The sequence below is a fragment of the Plectropomus leopardus genome, chromosome 24, assembly GCF_008729295.1.
Source record: "Plectropomus leopardus isolate mb chromosome 24, YSFRI_Pleo_2.0, whole genome shotgun sequence".
Taxonomy (NCBI): Eukaryota; Metazoa; Chordata; class Actinopteri; order Perciformes; family Serranidae; genus Plectropomus; species Plectropomus leopardus.
The window spans coordinates 2,711,444-2,730,432 of record NC_056486.1 but is presented as its reverse complement, the minus strand read 5'-3'; the positions used below and the strand labels follow the sequence as shown (position 1 = coordinate 2,730,432).

The following is an 18,989-nucleotide window of genomic DNA, read 5'->3' as shown; positions in this document are numbered from 1 at the left end:
ATCGCAGAGGAGCTCTTCAGTCGCTGAAGTGATACTGTAGGAGCAGTAGAGTGACATCATCAGGGGTAAAAATACCACAAAGTGCAGGACACAGGCGCACTGTATGTCCCTATGGGAATATTATTCTGCTACACAAAAACTGATTCACAAACTATAAATATCAATAGATACCATCTAAAGAGATGATGTTTTTTTTTTTTTGTTTTTTTTTTTTTTTAAAAAGCATTTGTCAGTAATTAGATTATTTACACCAGACACGATTTTTAATTTAATTAACCTTTTATGCCTGAGAAAATTGGCCAATTAAAAACAAAAAATAAAGCTATGAGAAAAAAGATTCCCTGAAAATTTAAAAAAGAAAAGTTTCTTTGTTACTTTTAATTATACAATAGCAATAAACAAACCAGGACATAACCTGAAATAAGTGCTTAAAATTAAACTTGTAAAATAAATAAATCTATTATCATTATAATTAGAAATATCATTTTTTGGATATCTTTCCCTAGTTATTTATTTGAAAAAAAAAAAAATCAAAATCAAAGCATGAAATAGCATGAAATTAGTGAATGTTACAAGAAAAATTGCTGAAAATTGATAGCAGCTAAAATATGTTTAGACTTAAAAAAAGAAGATTAAGGCACTGACCTGAAAAGGCTTATATGGTGTTTATAATTAGTTTTCCCATTTTGTTTTAAATTGATTTTATTTATTTATTTTTAAATAATTTACTGTCTTTTTTTGCTTCATGTCCAAGTCATTTTTATGTCAACTTTTACCAATTCTTTTGCAATTCGTGTAACATTTCTTGCAAAGTTGCTCATTAGCATTTTCCCCCAAATTTTTAAAAGAAATAGTGCCAATTTTCCCAGATGTCAAAAGATTTAAATGCTTGTGAAAGCCTATACTTTATTACTCAAGTAAAGTTGTACAGGGACTGCCGATATGATTTTCAGCACCGCGGACAGCGCTCCTTTCACTGTAACAGATTCAGTGTTTCAGCACCAAGGACAGCGCCAAATGAGAGAAATTAGTCCTTTTTGTGCAGCGGAGAGACAAAAAAGACACCTTGAACCTGTCGAAATTACCCAGAAATTTGAAAAAGTAACACCGGATGTTGATATTTGTTAACAAAATGAAAGCACATGACAAAATATTTAAGAATTAAATCATTTTTCACTGTGGAGTGAATCTAAAACTGTTCCACTCCCCTAAAAAGAAAAGAAACAAAACAAAACACAGTATAGAGTAGCTTTTAGAGTAATTTTATGGTTGGTTTTCTTTCGAAAAGAAACACTGTGACTATCTTGAAAGTCAAACCCGGAAGTCGTGTTCGTCGTGATACTCTGCAGCTTGCCGCTCGCGCCGCTAAATTGACGCGCCGACAGGTTTGGATGTTATTACCGGGAGAGCGAAGGACCGTGGCTCCGGTACAATGACGGCGTCCAAAGATCCGACCAAGAAGAAACCGAAAGAGGGGCAGCAGGATGAGGTATCCAGAAACAAACATTATTTCTGTTCATTCAGCTGTGATGGTATAAATGTGCTCTGTGAGGACAGTCATCCTGTAAGACACGTTACAAGGACATTAAGAAGAAACTATGGTTACGAGATGCGCTCAGCTGGCGCTCGTGCACGCTTAGTATATGAATGGATTATTATGGGATAATTACTGACAATGCAATAAACTACAGCAAGGTCCTAAATGATTTTCCTGGGTTTTGTTGTTTGTCTTCATGGTGCATGTTGATTTAAGGATTGTAACTGTAGATTGATTCTTGCTCAGTGAAAACAATCAGTGCACAGGCTGTTTATGAGAATTATGTGAAAATAACTGTATTTTACAACCTTAAAATCGTTTTCAGCTCATTTTCTAAACTGTCCTATGTTGTGGCATTAATTTCAGGCTCAGTATATTCTACTTGTCCATGCCGAAGTTAGGGTTTCTGTCTTAAGAAAGTCAGCATATAGTGATGATTTATTAAAAAAAAAAAAAGAATAATTTTACAGATAAATGCTTTTTTGTGGTGTTTTTTTTTTCAGCAAGAACAGCAGTAGAGGTTTTTTTTGACAATAGGTCTGGGATTTTCCAGCCGTGTTTGTAGCACAAAAGCAGCTATATCCTAACACAAGTTCTGGAGATTTCCAGCCATGTTTGGAGAGACATAATCAGGTGTTTTTTTAAGCAAAGGGTTGGTGGATTTCCTCCCTTGTTTGTAGCAACAAAAGTGGGCTTTTCTCAATGCAACTTCGGTGTTGGTGGTGAGCAAAAGCAAATGTTTTTTTTAACAAGAAGTCAGGGATTTAGGTATTTCTTTAACAAGAGGAAAAAATTCAGCTGTGCTTGTTGCAACTAATGTTGGCATTTTTAATGAGAGTTTGGGATATTTCCATCTAGTGACAAAAGCAACTGATATTTGGACTTTGGGGCATTTTGGTCATGTTCGTAGTGAGAAAAACAGATGCAGGTTAACAATAGTTAGGCACATTTCCAGCTGTTGTCTTTTTTAAACATGAGCTTGGGGAGTTTCCAGCTTGTTTGTAGCATGTTCTGGACATGTTTAGGTGTGATTATAGCGAAAAAAAACAGGTTTGTTCTTTTTTCATAAGATATAAGGGATTTCTTTGTTATAAGTATTTCTCTATGTGACTTCTGGACATTTCCATCCGTGTTTGATGCGACTAAAGCAAATGTTTTTTTTTTTTTTTTTTTTTTTTTACAAAAGATAAGGGATTTTGTATGATAATTTTTCCAGATGTGTTCGATGTGACTAAAGCATGTATTTCTAAACACAAATTCTGGACATTGTGTCCATGTTTGTACGACAAAAGCAGGTATTTCTGAACCACAATTCAGGAAATTTCCAGGCGTTTTTCTAAAACCCAAAGCGGGTATATTAAACAAGTGTTTGGGACATTTCCAGCTGTTTTTGTAGCAACAGAGCAGGCATTTTTATAAGAGTTTAGGAAATTTCCAACTGTGTTCATGGCAACAGAATGTTTTTTTTTAATGAGGTTGTGACATTTCAAGCCGTGTTTGTGGTGAAAAAGCGGGTATTTCTTAACCTGAGTTTGGGACGTTTCCAATTATTTCAGTCTCAGTGTGTCCAAGCCTAAACTGAGATTTTCTGTTTTTAGGAAGTCAACTGTTGATGATTTTGTGTGTGTTTAAACAGGTGTGAGATCTATAATCTCTTCATAATCTCATATTGTGTGATGTGCCACTCAGATAAAGTCATTATCTCTCGTAGAGGAAGGCCTGGCTGGACCATAATCACATGCAGCTGGCGATTTCCAAAGCATGTTGTACAAGGTTTAGAGCACAGATGCAGTAAAACACTATAAATACACATATGACTGGCTAAATAGGCCCAATTCTATACTATAATAAAATGAAAAGCGACAGCATCAGAAAATCAGTTAAAACAAAGAAATATGCAAATTTTAATATAGTTTGGGGACATGAAATAAAGGATTTGGGGTTCTTCCCTAGAAAAATTTGAGCATCATTTAATTCCATCCATTTTTTATATTCCAGTAGTACATATACTTTTTAAAAAAGTAGTAATATACGTTGTGGGTTGATCCAGATTGAGTTTAGGTTTGTAATTTCTCTTCTTCGGATCCATTGTTTTTTTTTGTTTTGTTTTGTTTTTATTTTTACTTTCTTCGTCATAGCCTGAGATGTTGTTTAATTTTTGAGCATTTTTCAAACCAGGATTAGGTTGGTATAAGCAGGTTTGGGGATTTTTTATGGAATGCAAAAGAAATAATCTTTTTTGAGATAATTAACTGAATTAATTTTAATTTTAAGTATAACGTTATTATAAGTACTAATACAATTTTCTGGACTTTTTTTGTATTTTTTGGAAAGTTTTCTTATAATCCTTCCCTGTTTTTTATTTTTTATTGTTTTATTATTTTCTTGACTTTCTTGATGTCAGCCACTTAGTCTTTGATTGTTTATGTTTTTATCGCTGTAATTCACAAGACACACATTCAATTCCCTCACTTGATTTTCTTTCCACCGAAGTGAGTCTGATCAACAGACTGTTGCAGCAAACTGCATCTGCTAAAGCTTGCTTTTATGCAAGCACACACACACACACACACACACACACACACACACACACACACACACACACACACACACACAGAGTCTTTGCACACCACTGGGCCATCGACTGCTCTCTGAGTATTAGTTCAACATCTCTGAGATAATTCTCTGCATGCTCGCTGTGTGTGTGTGTGTGAATCCTTTTTTCCTGCTTCATTAATTAAACCGTTTCCTCCTCACTCAGCGGTACACGTGATACAGATTGTTCTGGACACATTTGTGCATCTTCTCTTGATGATTATCGTATCCTACAGTTACACTTAAGTCAGTACTATATAGTAGTAGTGTAGTAAATGTACAGTATATATGATGTTACATAATGTTCTTTAGTAGCCGGTATCTTTGTAACCAAAAGGATTCAGGCTGCGTCCAAAGATTTAGAACAGTTCACTTGCCAGTGGAAAATGTTGGCATTTTACGTATTTGTTGATGCGGATATGTGTTTTACAAGTATTTGGGCTGAGGTTCTCATCAGGCGGAGGAGGGGACTGTGTGATGCTTTGACCAGCCAAAGTGGGTGTCTTTTTTTTTTTTTATAAAAAGTTTTTTTTTGGGGGTTTTTTTTAACAACAAAAGCAAATATTTTTTAACCAGAAATCTGGACTTTTCCAGCTGTTTGTTGTGACTCAAGCAGCCGGGACAGTTTTGAGACATTACTAGCCATGTTTTTAGGGACAAAAGCATTTTGACATTTTATATTTTTTGACAAGAGTTTAGGACATTTCAAGCCATCTTTGTAGTGACTAAAGTGGGAATTTTTTTAACGAGAGTTTTTGTTGTGGGTATTTTTTTTTTTTTTTTTTTTTTTTTTTTTAAAGTTTGAGACATTTCCAGCTGTGTTTGTAGCAACAAGCGCAGGTATATTTAACAAGAAATCTGAACATTTTGAGCCATGTTTGTAGTGTTTTAAAGTGTTTTATTTGACTCATGTTGGGACATTAACAGTAGAGTTTATAGTGACAAAAGTGGTTGTTTTTTAAATGAGAGTTTGGGACTTTTACAGCTGTATTTGTAGTGACAGCAAAAAACATACAAACATGATGTTTTACATGTTTCAGCATTTTTGCTAAATATGAAATGTCCTGATGTTACATTTTTTTGGTTTGCAAAAGTGCACCATGCCAAAATGTATACTGGTGATTGGGTTTAGAATATATATCACAAATACTGCACAATATATTTAGTCATTTGTTTAGATTAAGCAAATAAAATACAAAAATTTAATTAGTAAGATATAAGCTTAAACAGAGCCCTGCCAGCTGTTTTTAGCGTTATGCTCAGTTAAGCAAACCAGCTGCTCTTTAGATATTTAGTATTAAGTATTTATGCTAAATATCCACTAAATTAGATATTTTAATATCATATGTAATGCGTATTCATGTTGGTCGATTAATCCTCTCAACTAACTCTGAGCAAAAAAACAAACGAAATTTTTTTTTATTAAATTCCAGCTATTTTCAAGTCCTTGTGAAAATTTGGGATGGTTGTGAGTTTGACAAATTTTATTTGTCTGGAAATTGAATCAACCAAAGGGCCACAAAGTCTTTTTTAACATTTTTCAGCAATAACAAATCCCTGAAAGCAACAAGTGGTACTCGTTCACCTCTCTCAACATGGAGTTTAACCAGCGGAAACAAGTGGTGCAGCTAAAAAAGTCAACATTAAATCTGACACGTCTGATGTGTGCGAGAGGCTTCACACTGTCTTCTTTGATGTATCACTCTGTCTTTTTCTCAAGCTCTGAAGAATGGCGGGCTAAACACCGTATGACAGCTACCTATTACAGTTCCCCGCAGTGTCGCTGCTGGAAATCTCCTCCACGCCCGCTTTCTCGCCGAATTTGCCGTTAAACTTAAAGCCTTCCTTGCATCACTTTCTCTGTTTTTTAAGTCGTCAGGTAACTTTCATCATCCCAGCCTGAAGTGAGAGCGAAAAGATGAGTCCGGTTGAAGTGATGTAACCCTGTAACTTTTTGACAGCCAGGTCAGAGATGCTACAGATTTGGATGTCGTTAAGAAAATCATCTGAAAGGCTGAAAGTGTAAAATAAAAAGCTCAAGTTACATTTTTCATGTCAAGCCCAAGTGTTTTCTTTTTTTCTTTTGTGCAGAAAAAAAAGCTTTGTACTCTGATGGCTGTTTTTACTGGATAATCACGGCTCTGTCTAGACAGGATAAGCTGCAAAAGTGTCTGTCTCCTTTCACTGTCCAGTTTTATGAAGAGCCAAACTGCAAAAATCGATTCCCTTTGGTGGTTGAGTGAGACGACTGCTAACAAGTCTGCTAGAATCATCGTGTTTACGTCCTCCACCTCATAAAAACATGAAGTATCCCCTCATATTATTCTGGTTATTCAGACAATAGAAAATAACAGATGTAATCAGATATCAATTTTTAAATGTGATGCACTGCTGGCTGTTTTTTCTGTGGAGTTGGGGAGAAATAATACAGGATTATAATAATCTGTCAGCCCAAATAAAATGGACTGAACAAACGGAAAAAAAGAGCAAAAACAATGAATACTAACTGAATGCTTCTCTTTGCAAGTGTGTAGGTTTCATTTCAACACTGGAGGATTTGGGGGAACGCAATCAGAAAATTACAAGCATTAAGCACTCAGCATAACTAAATATTGAGTCGGGCATGCTGCCTGCTTTCACCCCTGAAATTTACATCTATGCTTTTTTGGTGTCAGTCCTTATGCGTTTTTCTGAAAATAGCACATGCAACAGACTCAGGTTTATCTTTTTGTGGCAATTGCAGCGGTGGACAAAGTACACAACTCTATTGAGTAAAAGTATAGATACTCCTGCCCAAATATTACTCCAGTACAAGACAAAGTTGCTGAATCAAACCTTAAATATTCAAACTACTAAAATCTCAATGCATTGTAGTATATTGTCACAATACATTTACAGATCTTCACAACTCTAAACTAACCGACCGACTGGAATGACTTGCTTACAACATGTGAAATAAAAAAGCCAAATGCAGCCCAATCTGCACACAAAGACCTGCATGATCAGACTTAGTAGTAGTGGAGTCAAAAGTACAATATTTGTTTTTAAGATGTTGTGAAATCAAAATAATATGTTTCCTAACACTCAAGTAAAGTACTGATACTCAAAAACTTTCCTTGCTGAAGTAAATGTACTGTAAATGTTCTTTTCCAAATTTTGTAATACTTGTTTGTGGTCTGTTTTACAGATTAAAAAAAAAAATCCTTAAAGTTAAAATTGTATTCATTTTAAAATCATAATTCTGAGTCAGCATGATAAAACGCTAAGAACAACAATGTTAACTTGCTGATGTTTATGGACAAAAAAAACTTAAGCACTTAGGGATTTATGTTTTTTAGTTTGGCTGAAAGGAGGGGCATGAAACTTGAAATGCGGGGTTTCCCACACGTGTTGGCCTACCATGATTGAAACATCTGCCACCACATATTGATTTTCTGTTTTTGGAGATGGAAAATATATATTGTTTGGTTATTTATAGCAAACGAAGCACAAATTTAGAGAGGGGTCGCAGTCTGACACAAGTGACACACAGGCATTTAAAAGAAAAATAAAGCGTTTGCTGTTGTTGTCATCACAGTTGGTTGAATGCAACAGTGCTAACTTGTTTGTGTGTCTGCAGGAGTTTGTGGACGTCAGCCCGCCGCAGAGGAACTGGAAGGGCATCGCCATCTCGCTGCTGGTGATCGTGGTGGTTTGCTCGCTCATCACCATGTCTGTGGTCGTCCTCACACCTGGTAGGGCGGGTCTATACGTGCTCATTTACTGCTGTGCACCTGTCGGTTTGCTCTGTAGTGATAAAGCTGTAAGAATTGACTTGTGTTTTGTCCCAGCGGAGCTCCCCGGCAGCAGCAAGTCCGGGCTGACTGTGGCCGATCTGTACAAGCCAGAGTTCAGCGTCCATGACCCCGAGGCCACGTGGATCAGCGGTGAGTACCGCTAAGATAACGAGGAAAACAGGAGAAGTGATAAAATACATGAGTATCAACTATTTTCATTTTGCATCAGAACAGTAACCCTTCACATTTATGCTCCTGTGCTCCAAATGCCTTTCACAAGTATTTAAACCTTTGAACACTGAGCATATTGGTGCAAATTCTTTCAAAAATATGGGAAAAAGTCAGTGAGCAACTTGGTGATAAATGTTTCACAAAATGCAAGAAATAAGTAGATTTAGAAATGTATTTATTTTGATTGAACTAGGGAAAAATGTCTGGAGGAAAACTGTATTCGTCATTACCATAATTACATATCTAAAATTATATTACAGAATTTCCTAGGTCATTTCTGAGTTTTTTTGTTTTTCTTGAAGGCTCACAACATTTTTACAAGTAGCTAAATAATCTAACAGTACTTGGACAAAGTGTGAGATCTTTTTAGTTTAACCAAAAAACAGCCCTGAAATCAACATTGCCAAACCCACCAGACTCCATTTAAATAAACAGTCATTTAAGCGTATGCAGAGGCAGCACATTTTCACATCTAACTGGGTGAATTGAGGGTTTATTTTAACCAAAACAGAATTAGTGATTGTTGGAACAACTAAAAGACGAAACCAAGACGATTGTATGATTTTTATTTTGTTTCTATCAGCTTTAAATGAAGTATGTTTTACCATGCTAGAGTTAATGTTTATTTAAATGTAGTCTGGTGCATTTGATAATCTGAGATTGTCTGTGGCAAAAACAAGCACTTTATTGGACGTGCATTGACGGAGCAAACATGCCCGGAGTGTTTACATTGCAGCCGGCTGCTGTCACTTAATACTGAACCAACTTAATAAACTTATGTTCTCATGAGTCACATAGACACAAGAGAACAGAGTCCAGGTTGAAAAATACACTTTAAATCCTGATTTTCACAGTCAGAAGCGTCACAGCGTTGCTCTAAATGATGAGACTGATGAGAAATTGTGAAAGGAGTCACCGGATGTTTTTCTGTAAACGTTGCAGCAATGTTCCGCGTCTCGTGTCTGAAAAAGGGTTTTTTGATTGAGAGTCGTGCTCACGCTGAGACTCCTCTGCTGCACCTCATGTCTGCCGAGAGGGAGAGGCATGGAGGTGATGGAGCTCAGGAGGAGATTCAGGAGGTGAGGACAGCTTGACATTGTGAGGACAGAGTGACGGTGATGTAACAGGCAAACCAAACATTGTGACTTTGAGGACAAAGTGACGTTTGTGAGACACAGTTTGGTATTTTTATCTTGTGAAAACGAATATATTTGTGCTATTTTGTCGGCTGTTGTTCAGGTTGGATGGAACAGCTGGTCGCGTCTGGCAGCTACAGGAATTTAAAATAGTTTCAGGTTGGACAGCTGGTTTGAAATCAGCAGGGTTTTTACACCTTTACGCTCATTTCTCGCTGAGAGTAACTGCTGTGTGTCGAGGCGTTGATTGTTAAAGGAGGCAGGATTTAATCTCGCCAAAATAAAGGTCTTCAAACTAAAAAAAAATAATCACCAACTAGATTCAGATTGATTATTTAGTTGTATTTTTGTTGATCTAGGATGGACATGATCCTCCTGTGAAGGATGTAAACAAGTTCACAAGTTCAGAGCTCCGTGGGAAGTGCGTTAATAAAAAATGAGAATCCCTCCACCTGTGGTTTTATTTCACACGGGCAGTATAACTTAATATATATTAAAACCATTTATTCATCAAGATCTTAGTGTACTAAAAGAGCTGCAAAGTTACAGTGAATTCATCAAGGTCGCAGAAATCCTTAAAATACAGAAAATTTCACTTTTCCTTTGTCTTGTTCCTTAAATATATTTCTTCACCTTGTTATTCACAGTAAAAGCTAATCACATACACAGCTAGACACTTTTGGGGGAGTTCATGATGCATTTTTAAATAAATGCTTAGGGACTGAATTTGCAGTATAATAAGAACAGTTTATTTAAATATTTATTTTATGTTTTAGTTGTAACAGAAAAATGTTAAACAAAATTACATCACATATTAAATTTAATTAGATTCAAATAAACAATGTTGTAAAATTACAAATGTAATAAATCATACTAAAAATGTAAATAGTTCACATTAAAAATGAATTAAAATATATATTTTACTACACATAAAAAAACTATATTAGATTCAGTTACATTAAAAAAATGCATTATGATATAAAAGTAAAAAAAAAAACATCAATTAGGTAATTTAATTTAATTCAAATAAACAATGTAGTAAAATAAAATAAAAATCAATAAAACCAAACTAAACTGTAGATAATTTAAATTAAAATTGAAAATTAAAAAATAATAAATTAAGGTACTATTTATAATTTAAATTTATATTTTGAAATGAAAAAAAAATGTTTGGGCATTTAGGAGCTACTTTTTAGGATGTTTTGTGAACACGACCCCTTATCTTTTGTATATTTATTAAAAGTCTCTCTGTTATTTATCATAACACATGCATCAGGTGATAAACTGATGCATACTGATGCAACTGATCCTAAACTCCTGCTGATAAATCCCAACACAGATGGCCTCGCAAAGTCACGTTGAGTTAACAGTCAAACATCCTCCCACCCTGTGATAAACCATTGTCAAGCTATAATACGTTTATAACGATAAAAACAACACCGCTTATCGGTAACAGTGCGAAATGGTCACAGGAAAAAGACCCCAGCTTTTAGTTTGATCTGTCTTTCAGTAGATTAAATTAAATATGAAATCCATTGAATTAATGAAAAGCCAGTAAAGTTGAATCTTTAAAAAAGAGCTGAATGAGAATGAGCTGGATTATCTGATCCTCTTTTGCTAAATTATTCCTGAGACTTCAGTACGTGCAGATACAAACCCACAGTGTGCATAAAAAGTACTCAATAAAATCTACTGAGCATCCCTAAATTTCATACTGAAAGCCAGAGGAGTTAAAATACTGCATTAGAGTAGCACACTGTTGTCGATGTCCAAAATTTTGTCCATTTCCAGTAAAACTTCTTGTAAAAACATTATTTGTGTTTTACATGCATATTAAATATACACTTGCAGCTTGTTTACAGGCGCTTTTTGGTCTCTGCAGCACTAAATCTTGCAGATGTACATCCTAAAAAGTGAGGCATCAGAATATATTGGCATTATAGGCTTCTGCAAACCACAAATACACCTGGGTGAGACGTCTTCCAAACTGCAGACCACTGTTCAAAAAAGGCAGAAATGGTTGTTTTTTGGTGAATCTTTGCAGTGTTTTCAAGCTGTGTTTTAACCGCTGAACCTGGGTGTTTTTTCCTGAACCTTCATGGTGTTTCCAGCTGTTTTTGTGGCACCGAATCTGGATGGTTTTTATAGAACTTGGCTGTTTTAGAGGCAGATTGTTGCATTTTGCACATTTGTGATTAGAGGCACACTGCAGTGTTTCCCAGTGGTGTTTGCATGTAACCTGGCTGTTTTTTATTGAAACCTGGCCGTTTAGCAGCACATTTCCCACAATGTTTGTGCAGAAACTTTGTGTTTTTAGCGGCACATTGTTGGGTTTCCTAGTAGCCTTTTGGCACCAAATCTGTTTTTTGTTGTTTTTTTTTTTACAGAGGGTATTAATAGCAGCACATTTTGGATTTTCTCAGCTGCAGTTGAGGCATCAAACCTGGGTGTGTGTTATTGACACATTGCAGCATTCTCCAACAGTGTTTCAGCCATTGAACCTGGGTGTTTTTTACAGTAACTTGGTGTTAATAGCGGCACATTGTAGCATTTCCCAGCAGCATTTGTGGCACTGAACTCGGGTGCTTTGTACTGACACTTTATGGTGTTTTCATTAGTGTTTGTGGCACCAAACCTGGCTGCTTTTTGTGGGTTCTTTCACATAAACTGTCTGTTTTGTGCCACTAATCAAGGGTATTTTAAGCCATTTTATGATCTTTTCATAACCATAACCAAAGGATTTTTGTGTCTAAACCTAACCACACCTTCAACACAGACCTGAAAATGGGAGGTTTTCGGCATACCCATGACAAAATAATGCACAAATGTAACATATACATTGTTTTCAAAAACAGACTTACATTTTTTCTGGCGATTGGGTTGCATGTTGTCAGATTTTGAAGGAGGACATTTACACAGTAGCTAAATGTCATCTGATTGTCTTGACTTTGAGCAAAGGCTTCAGACAGATGTAATATAACATTAGCAGTAAAATGCAGTGATTTCACAGCTGGCCAAACATTTCTGTCCCCACAGCAAGAGGAAGGTCTCTTCTACTTGAGTTCCCTGACCTTCCTCCCCAGTCCTGCTCCAGGCCACATCGCCCACACCTCCTCATTACATTTCCTTCACATGTTACGTAAGACCGAGGTGTTACAGCCTCGATCTGTGACCGAGGGATTCATTTTGTCACCGTGCATCGTTCCCCCACATGTTCTTAAGTGCAAATGCAGAGAATCTCAAATGTCCGTGTTGTTTAACTGGCACCTCGAGAGATTGTGTTTGCATCTCGGAGATGGGAAAAAAAAGATGAAAGAGGAAAGAGAAAGAAAATAGCAGCTATGGCTGGAGGAGCTGAGCAGAGAGAGGGTTTGTTGACAACATGACAGCTAGATTATAGCTTTAATGGTAAACACAGGGAAGTAGATGACTAAATATATCCGTCCTGGAGACTTGCAGGGAGTGACAGAAGGACAGAGGTGGAGGGAGACAGTGAGAGATGGCTCTCCTGCTCTGGATATGAAACAGAGATCCACCGCCTGCCGCGTCCTTCGCTTCCACAGGGAGATAATACTAATGACTAGTCCTGTGGCCTGTGGCTTCTCATTATGGACTCTGGTGGGGACATCGCACACACACACACACACACACACACACACACACACACACACATACACACACATACAGATGTAGGTATTAGTGTGCTTGTGAGGACCTTCCTGCACTCCCTCAAAGCACAGACACACACGGTCGATCTAAACAAAAGCTCTCGACTGAATCTGTTTTAATCTCGAGCAGTTTGTAGAATTACACATCATGAGGCGTTTAAAGCAGCTATAATAAATATTTTCATATTAAAATTGAGTCACATGGGGTCGTCCAGTAGCTCAGTTGGTAGAGCAGGTGCCTCGTGTACAGAGGCTGCGTCCTCGCCACAGCAGCCGTAGGTTCGATTCCGGCTTTGGCCCTTTGCTGCATGTCATCCCCTCTCTCTCTCTCCTCCTTTCAAGTTTAACTGCACTGTCAATAAATCCAAAAAAAGCTAGAAAAAATAATTGGGTCACATGTGGATTTGCATGAGCCTGCAAAGAATAAACACCAATTTTTGCAATATTATGACATTAAATTAGCAGCTTTGAGCTAATTGTTGGGTTGTTTTTGTTGTTTTTTTATGGGGCCGTAATGCTACTGTTTTGGTTTACCTCTCTCATTTTCATCATTCATTCATTTATTCGTGTTTTTTCGGTTTTGGCAATCATTTCAGCAAAGGAATATCTCCTAGAAGCTACTAAAAAGCATTCCCAGCTATGTTTTTTAGAAGATGTGAAGCATTTTTCTGCAGGGGAAAAAGCTCATCTGCAGAATCCTAACACAACTTGTACTGAAATGATGGATTGACTGTATATTTTTAGCTGGGGTTTGTATTGCATCACCTGATTTTTGCCACAATAATGAATTTTTGCACCCATCAGGGTCAGCTGTCCCATTATCGGCTGTTTTACTGAGATAGATGATGAAGTTGGGAAATTAACGTCTGATGTGTTGTGTGGTGTAAATCTTTTGGGTGGTACGAGAGCAGAGAGCCCGAGACGAGCGTGGTCTGGGCTTGAATTTACTATCGCGCCTCCTGGAGGTGTTTCGGGCGTAATTCAGACATGTCTGTAATGGAAATTGCTTCCTTGACAACCTCCGACTCATTTCCTCTTCTCTCCTCTGACATCCGAGTCGGGCTTCAATAGCTGCTCGTTCCTAATTTACCAGCACGAGAGACGCTGGCAGAGGAGAGGCAGGGAACCCTCAGGATGCCAAAATCACATCCAAACACTTTTTAAGAAAAATAAAGGAAGAAATAATTAAGATGTGAGCAGCTTCTCGAGTTCAAACAAGAGCTGAATTTAATGAAGATGAGATTCGGAAAGCCGTCAGGAAACCAGAACAAAAACAATCAATCAGCACCCAAATCTTTTCCTTAAATGCAAACAGCACTTTCCTCCAGAGCGAAACTCACAAACACAGATGAGCCATGAATGCAAATAAACAAGAGAGATCAGATCCTGAGTACTGGTCATATAAAGCTGCTCAAACTACAGGCTGTATTTCAGCATGTTTATTATTGTTTTTTTTTCCTTTTTTTTTTTTATTTTCAGGTAATCTTCTTAGTTTTTAAACTTTTTTTTTGTGTGAATTTGTGGGTTATGTCTTGCCCAAGTTTTTTTTATTTTCTACTGTTTTTCTTGTTTATATATTATATATTATATATATATATATATATATATATATATATATATTCCCCTTATTTAATCAGTTGCTTGTGTTTTATGCTTTTGTTTTATTTTATTAATTTATTATTTGTATTATTTTATTTTACTATGTTTTTATTTAATACAAAAAATAATATTACTACTACGACTACTACTACTACTACTACTACTAATACTGCTACTAATAATAACAATACTTAGAAAGCATTAGTAATACTTGTTTTTAATGTTATTATTATTAGCATCATTATTATTATTAGTGGTAGTATTTGTGTGTCTGTTAATATTGCCTTTTGTTATTTAAAACAGCATGCCAAAAAATCAACAAAACCGAACATTAGGTCTCCCTGTGTTGCCTCTGCAGGTTTTGAAGGAGTGCAATGAGAAGCAGGTCGCAGTATTATCAATATTTTACGCCATTTTGTGAGCTCATCAATGATTTTCTTGCGTCACCTTCAGCATCATGGATGCTGCTCTGACTTTTGAACCTCATAATCGTCTTACAGTCGAGATGCTTTCATTGCCTATCATCAGTGTTTATATTTCTATACACTGTGTGTGCACGGGGTAACTGTTAAATTATTCATGCTGATATAGTGTATTCTTAATGTATCGTTAATGCAAAGCAGAGCGTGTTTATGTCAGATTAAGCCGTAGATGAAGAAAGCATCCAGGTACTTACATAAGAGAGGAAGAAGTGTGTGTATGTGTGTGTGTGTGTGTGCGTGTGTGTGTGTGTGTGCGCATGTTATGGATGAGTGCTTCACGCTGCTTGGCTCATCATACATGATTGCTAATGAGGTTTGCACAAACAATAGGCTTCATCTTCAGCAGTGACCCATATGAGAAAAACAACATGAATAATGCATTATTTATCATCATGTTATGTAAAATGTGTGTAGGCAAGAAGCAAAAGAGTCTTTTCTCTAATTATATATCCTCATTGACTCTGTTATTGATACGCTGGGGATTACAGACTATCTGGCCAAAAGTATATGGACACCCAAAATGTATACCCAAAAAAACTTCTTCCTAAATCATGTGAGTTTTTATTGAGTTTTGCCAGCGTTGTCATGTCATAGATGTTTTTTTTTTTTTGTTTTTTTTTGAGAATTTGTTTGGTTTCTTTAAAAAATATGGGGAGAAGGCAACAAGCAACACACTGAGACATGGCCCAAAAATTTGCAAAAAGTTAGTTAGAAAGTTACAGAAAAATGACTTGAAAATGAGGAATAAATAGCAAATGCAAAAAAAAATATTTTTTTTTAAAATCCACGAACAAGTAAGCACTGAAAAAGTGCTTACAAAAAATACATAAGAATAAAATAATATAAATAAATAAAGTTTCCCCTATTTTATACATAAATTTCTAATAATCCTCCCCTCTTTTTAAAAATTATTTTTAAGTAATTTGCTTGTGACCTTTTACTTATTTCCTCCTTTTAAAGCACAAGAAACTGATGTCATTCCAGATTTCAAAGGGTCGAAGACATTTGTATGGTTTACGTACTTTTCAAAACAATATAATCGTAAAAGTTTTTGAAAAAATGGCGTCTGCACCAGTGTCTACTTGTTTTGAATTCGATGCATCCTCACCTTCATTTTCTCACATGCATATTTACTTTTTAGCACTTCTTTATTAATGCACATTTAAGCCTGAAAGCTGCAGAGAGTGATTTCCTCCCCTGCAATCAACCACAAATTCACTCTAAATGAGTTTCGGGAGGTTGTTTGGGGGGAGAGTGCAGGCGCAGCTGCTCCTGGTTCAGTTTGATGAGGATATTTAGAATTTGAAACAGGCGAGAATTTAAAGTCATACATTACGTACTTACAGAGAGAGTGTGGAAGTAAAGGAATGAACCTAAATTGTGTTAAATCAAGCTAAAAACTCAAAGCAATCTTATTGCCCTCAGCCCCCTGAGCAGAAATAGCATCTGTTTCTTTTGCACTGTATTTGCTTCTCTTATTTATGGTGCGTTTTGCTACTTGCACAGCATGTATGAACTGGCACTGTATGTTTCTGCAAACCACAGATATGTCACATTTGCACATTATTATGTACTCAACAAGTCTGTGGTGAATATTTGGGTAGTTTAGGCTCAAAAATAATGTATTTATGGTTTGAAAAAGATCATGTTTTAGCTAAAAATACCAGGTTTTGCAGGGACAATCTCAGCAGGAAATGCAGCAATTTTTTAGTAAAACATAATCACTTTTTTTGCCACTATCCCAACAGGAAACAACCATTTTTGTGCAACTATCTCTCAGTAAGCGCTGTCCCATCAGGAAGAGCAGCAGTTCCTCAAAAAAACACTTTTATTGCCAAAATCTTTAAAGGAAATGCAATGACTGTTAAAAAACCGATAGTTTTTCATGCCACTATCCTTGAATGAAATGCAGCATGTCTTGGTAAAAAAAAGGCCTTTAATGCCACTATCTTGTTAGGAAATGCAGCAAATTCTTTGTAAATAGCAAATGCTTTTCATGCTGCTATCACAGCAAGAAATGCAGCGATGTCTTTGTGAAAAAAAAAAAAAAAAAATGTTTTTCATGCCAATATCTCATAAGTTCATGCTTGCATCATATGCCGACATTTAGTTTCATTTGGCATCAAAGGACTTGATCACACAAACATCTCTAAATTTCATCATTTGCAACTAATTTCAGAAACAACAGCCCCTTTTTTTGTTGTTCTGCAGGATCTTGGAAATGTGGTGAATTAATGTGACAGCAGGTCTGGAAGGTGCAGCCATGACCTAAGTACGATAAGAAAAATCCAGGACAGCGTGAGTGTGTGTGTGTGTGTGTGTGTGCGAGACGGACAGTTCAGAGCGATGGCAAATTAAACTCTCAGTCCCCAGTGAAATGGAAATCAGAGAGGAGTGAATCTTTTTCTTCTTCTGCAGCTGCTTCCTGTTTTTTTTTTTTTTTTTGTATTTGCTAGATAAGAAGAATAATGCCCAGAGGAATAACATTAATTATCGTATGTTTGACCTCTCCTGCTGATTGATGTCATTTTCAATTTACACATTAAGGCAATCGAGTCCTTCGAGCCTGCTGGGAGATATTGTTGACACTGAAAACTTGACATTTCTTTCCCTCGTTAGATGTGAATCGATGCATTTGTGGCACTTTCAGTCATTTGAACTAAATGAATAACTGTTACATGGATTTATTAACCATAAAATATTAGTATAAAATCATTGTTTTCCACACAGTCTGCCTAATTAGACTTGCAGATAAAGCCACTGAACAATTAGTTGACACATTTGTTTTGAAGAGACAATTGTTGTAGAGACATGTTTAGAGGAAGGTGATATTAATTTGGAAGGTCAAACAACACTAATATTACAGCCCAGTCACCAGAAGACAACGTCGCAGTATTAAATTTCTGCAAAACATGAATATGTTTCATTTTACACTTCATACTTATTTTGTAATTCAGGTTACATTTTCAGCCATGTTTTTTGCAACAGCACTGTGTATTTTTAACAAGATTTTTGGACATTGCCAGCCACATTTATAGCAACAAAAGTGGTTTTTTTTTTAATGAGAGGTAGGAAAATTTCTGGCTTTGTTTGTAGCAACAGAAGTGTTTTTTTAACAAGAGTTTGGGACATTTTTAGACATATTTTTTAATGGCAGGTTGAGACATTTCCAGCTACATTAGCAGTGGTAGAAACAGTTTTTTTAATGACAGGCTGGCACGTTTACAGCTGTGTTAACAACAGCTTCAAGTATTTTTTTAATGAGAGTCTCGGACATGACTAGCTGTGTTTGTGGTGACAAAAGACGATTAAAAAAGAGGATATTTTGTAATGAGAGTTCCATGTATTTAAATTTTAATCAAAATGTTTTTTTTTTTTCTAACCCTTACTAAGTGTGTGTGTGTGCGTGTGTGTGTGGATGGGTGTGTAACATGTTCTTACTTTATTTATTTATTTATTTATTTGTATTTGTTTTTATTCATTCTTTTGGCCTTTTCTTCATTTTCTTGGTTTGGATTTTTTTTTGTGTGCATATTTTCTTAAGAAGAAATTAAGCCCATTTCTGAGGCTTCAGAGGATTAACTAAGACTGACTTTAACTGACTTGACTTAAGTATTTATCATTTTAACAGTTAATTAGGGTGTAACATGTTTACGTTTGTGGTTTTAAATCATGAATATGGAGTAAATGTAAGCATTTACAGTCAGAATCTGGTAAAAACTGTCACTAAATCACGTGAACACAACCTCAGAACAGCCCTACAGTCTACATTTTTTTCATTTTTAGATGTCACAAAAGAAAAAGTTTTGGGCATTACAGCCTCAGGTTTTCTTCCTGTTTTCCTAAAATGAGTCTCAAACTTAAACAGTCAAGCTCGTCCTAACGGTGTTGCAGCTCTGCTCTCTGCAGCTGCACTGAAATCTCATCCTGCATCATATTTAAAACTCTCTCTTCACACATATTAA

At 36.1% G+C, this 18,989-nt stretch overlaps 1 protein-coding gene across 1 annotated transcript in view; it reads left to right on the top strand.

Annotated features, from left to right (window-relative positions):
* The first annotated feature begins 1,424 nt into the window (after window positions 1–1,424).
* Window positions 1,425–18,989, top strand: part of LOC121963071 (inactive dipeptidyl peptidase 10-like) — a 37,100-nt gene continuing 19,535 nt past the window's right edge. The window contains exons 1-3 of the mRNA XM_042513441.1: window positions 1,425–1,489; window positions 7,752–7,866; window positions 7,963–8,058. Of these exons, the coding sequence (XP_042369375.1) occupies window positions 1,433–1,489; window positions 7,752–7,866; window positions 7,963–8,058 (268 nt within the window). The 5' untranslated portion in view covers window positions 1,425–1,432. The remainder of the gene's footprint in view (window positions 1,490–7,751; window positions 7,867–7,962; window positions 8,059–18,989) is intronic.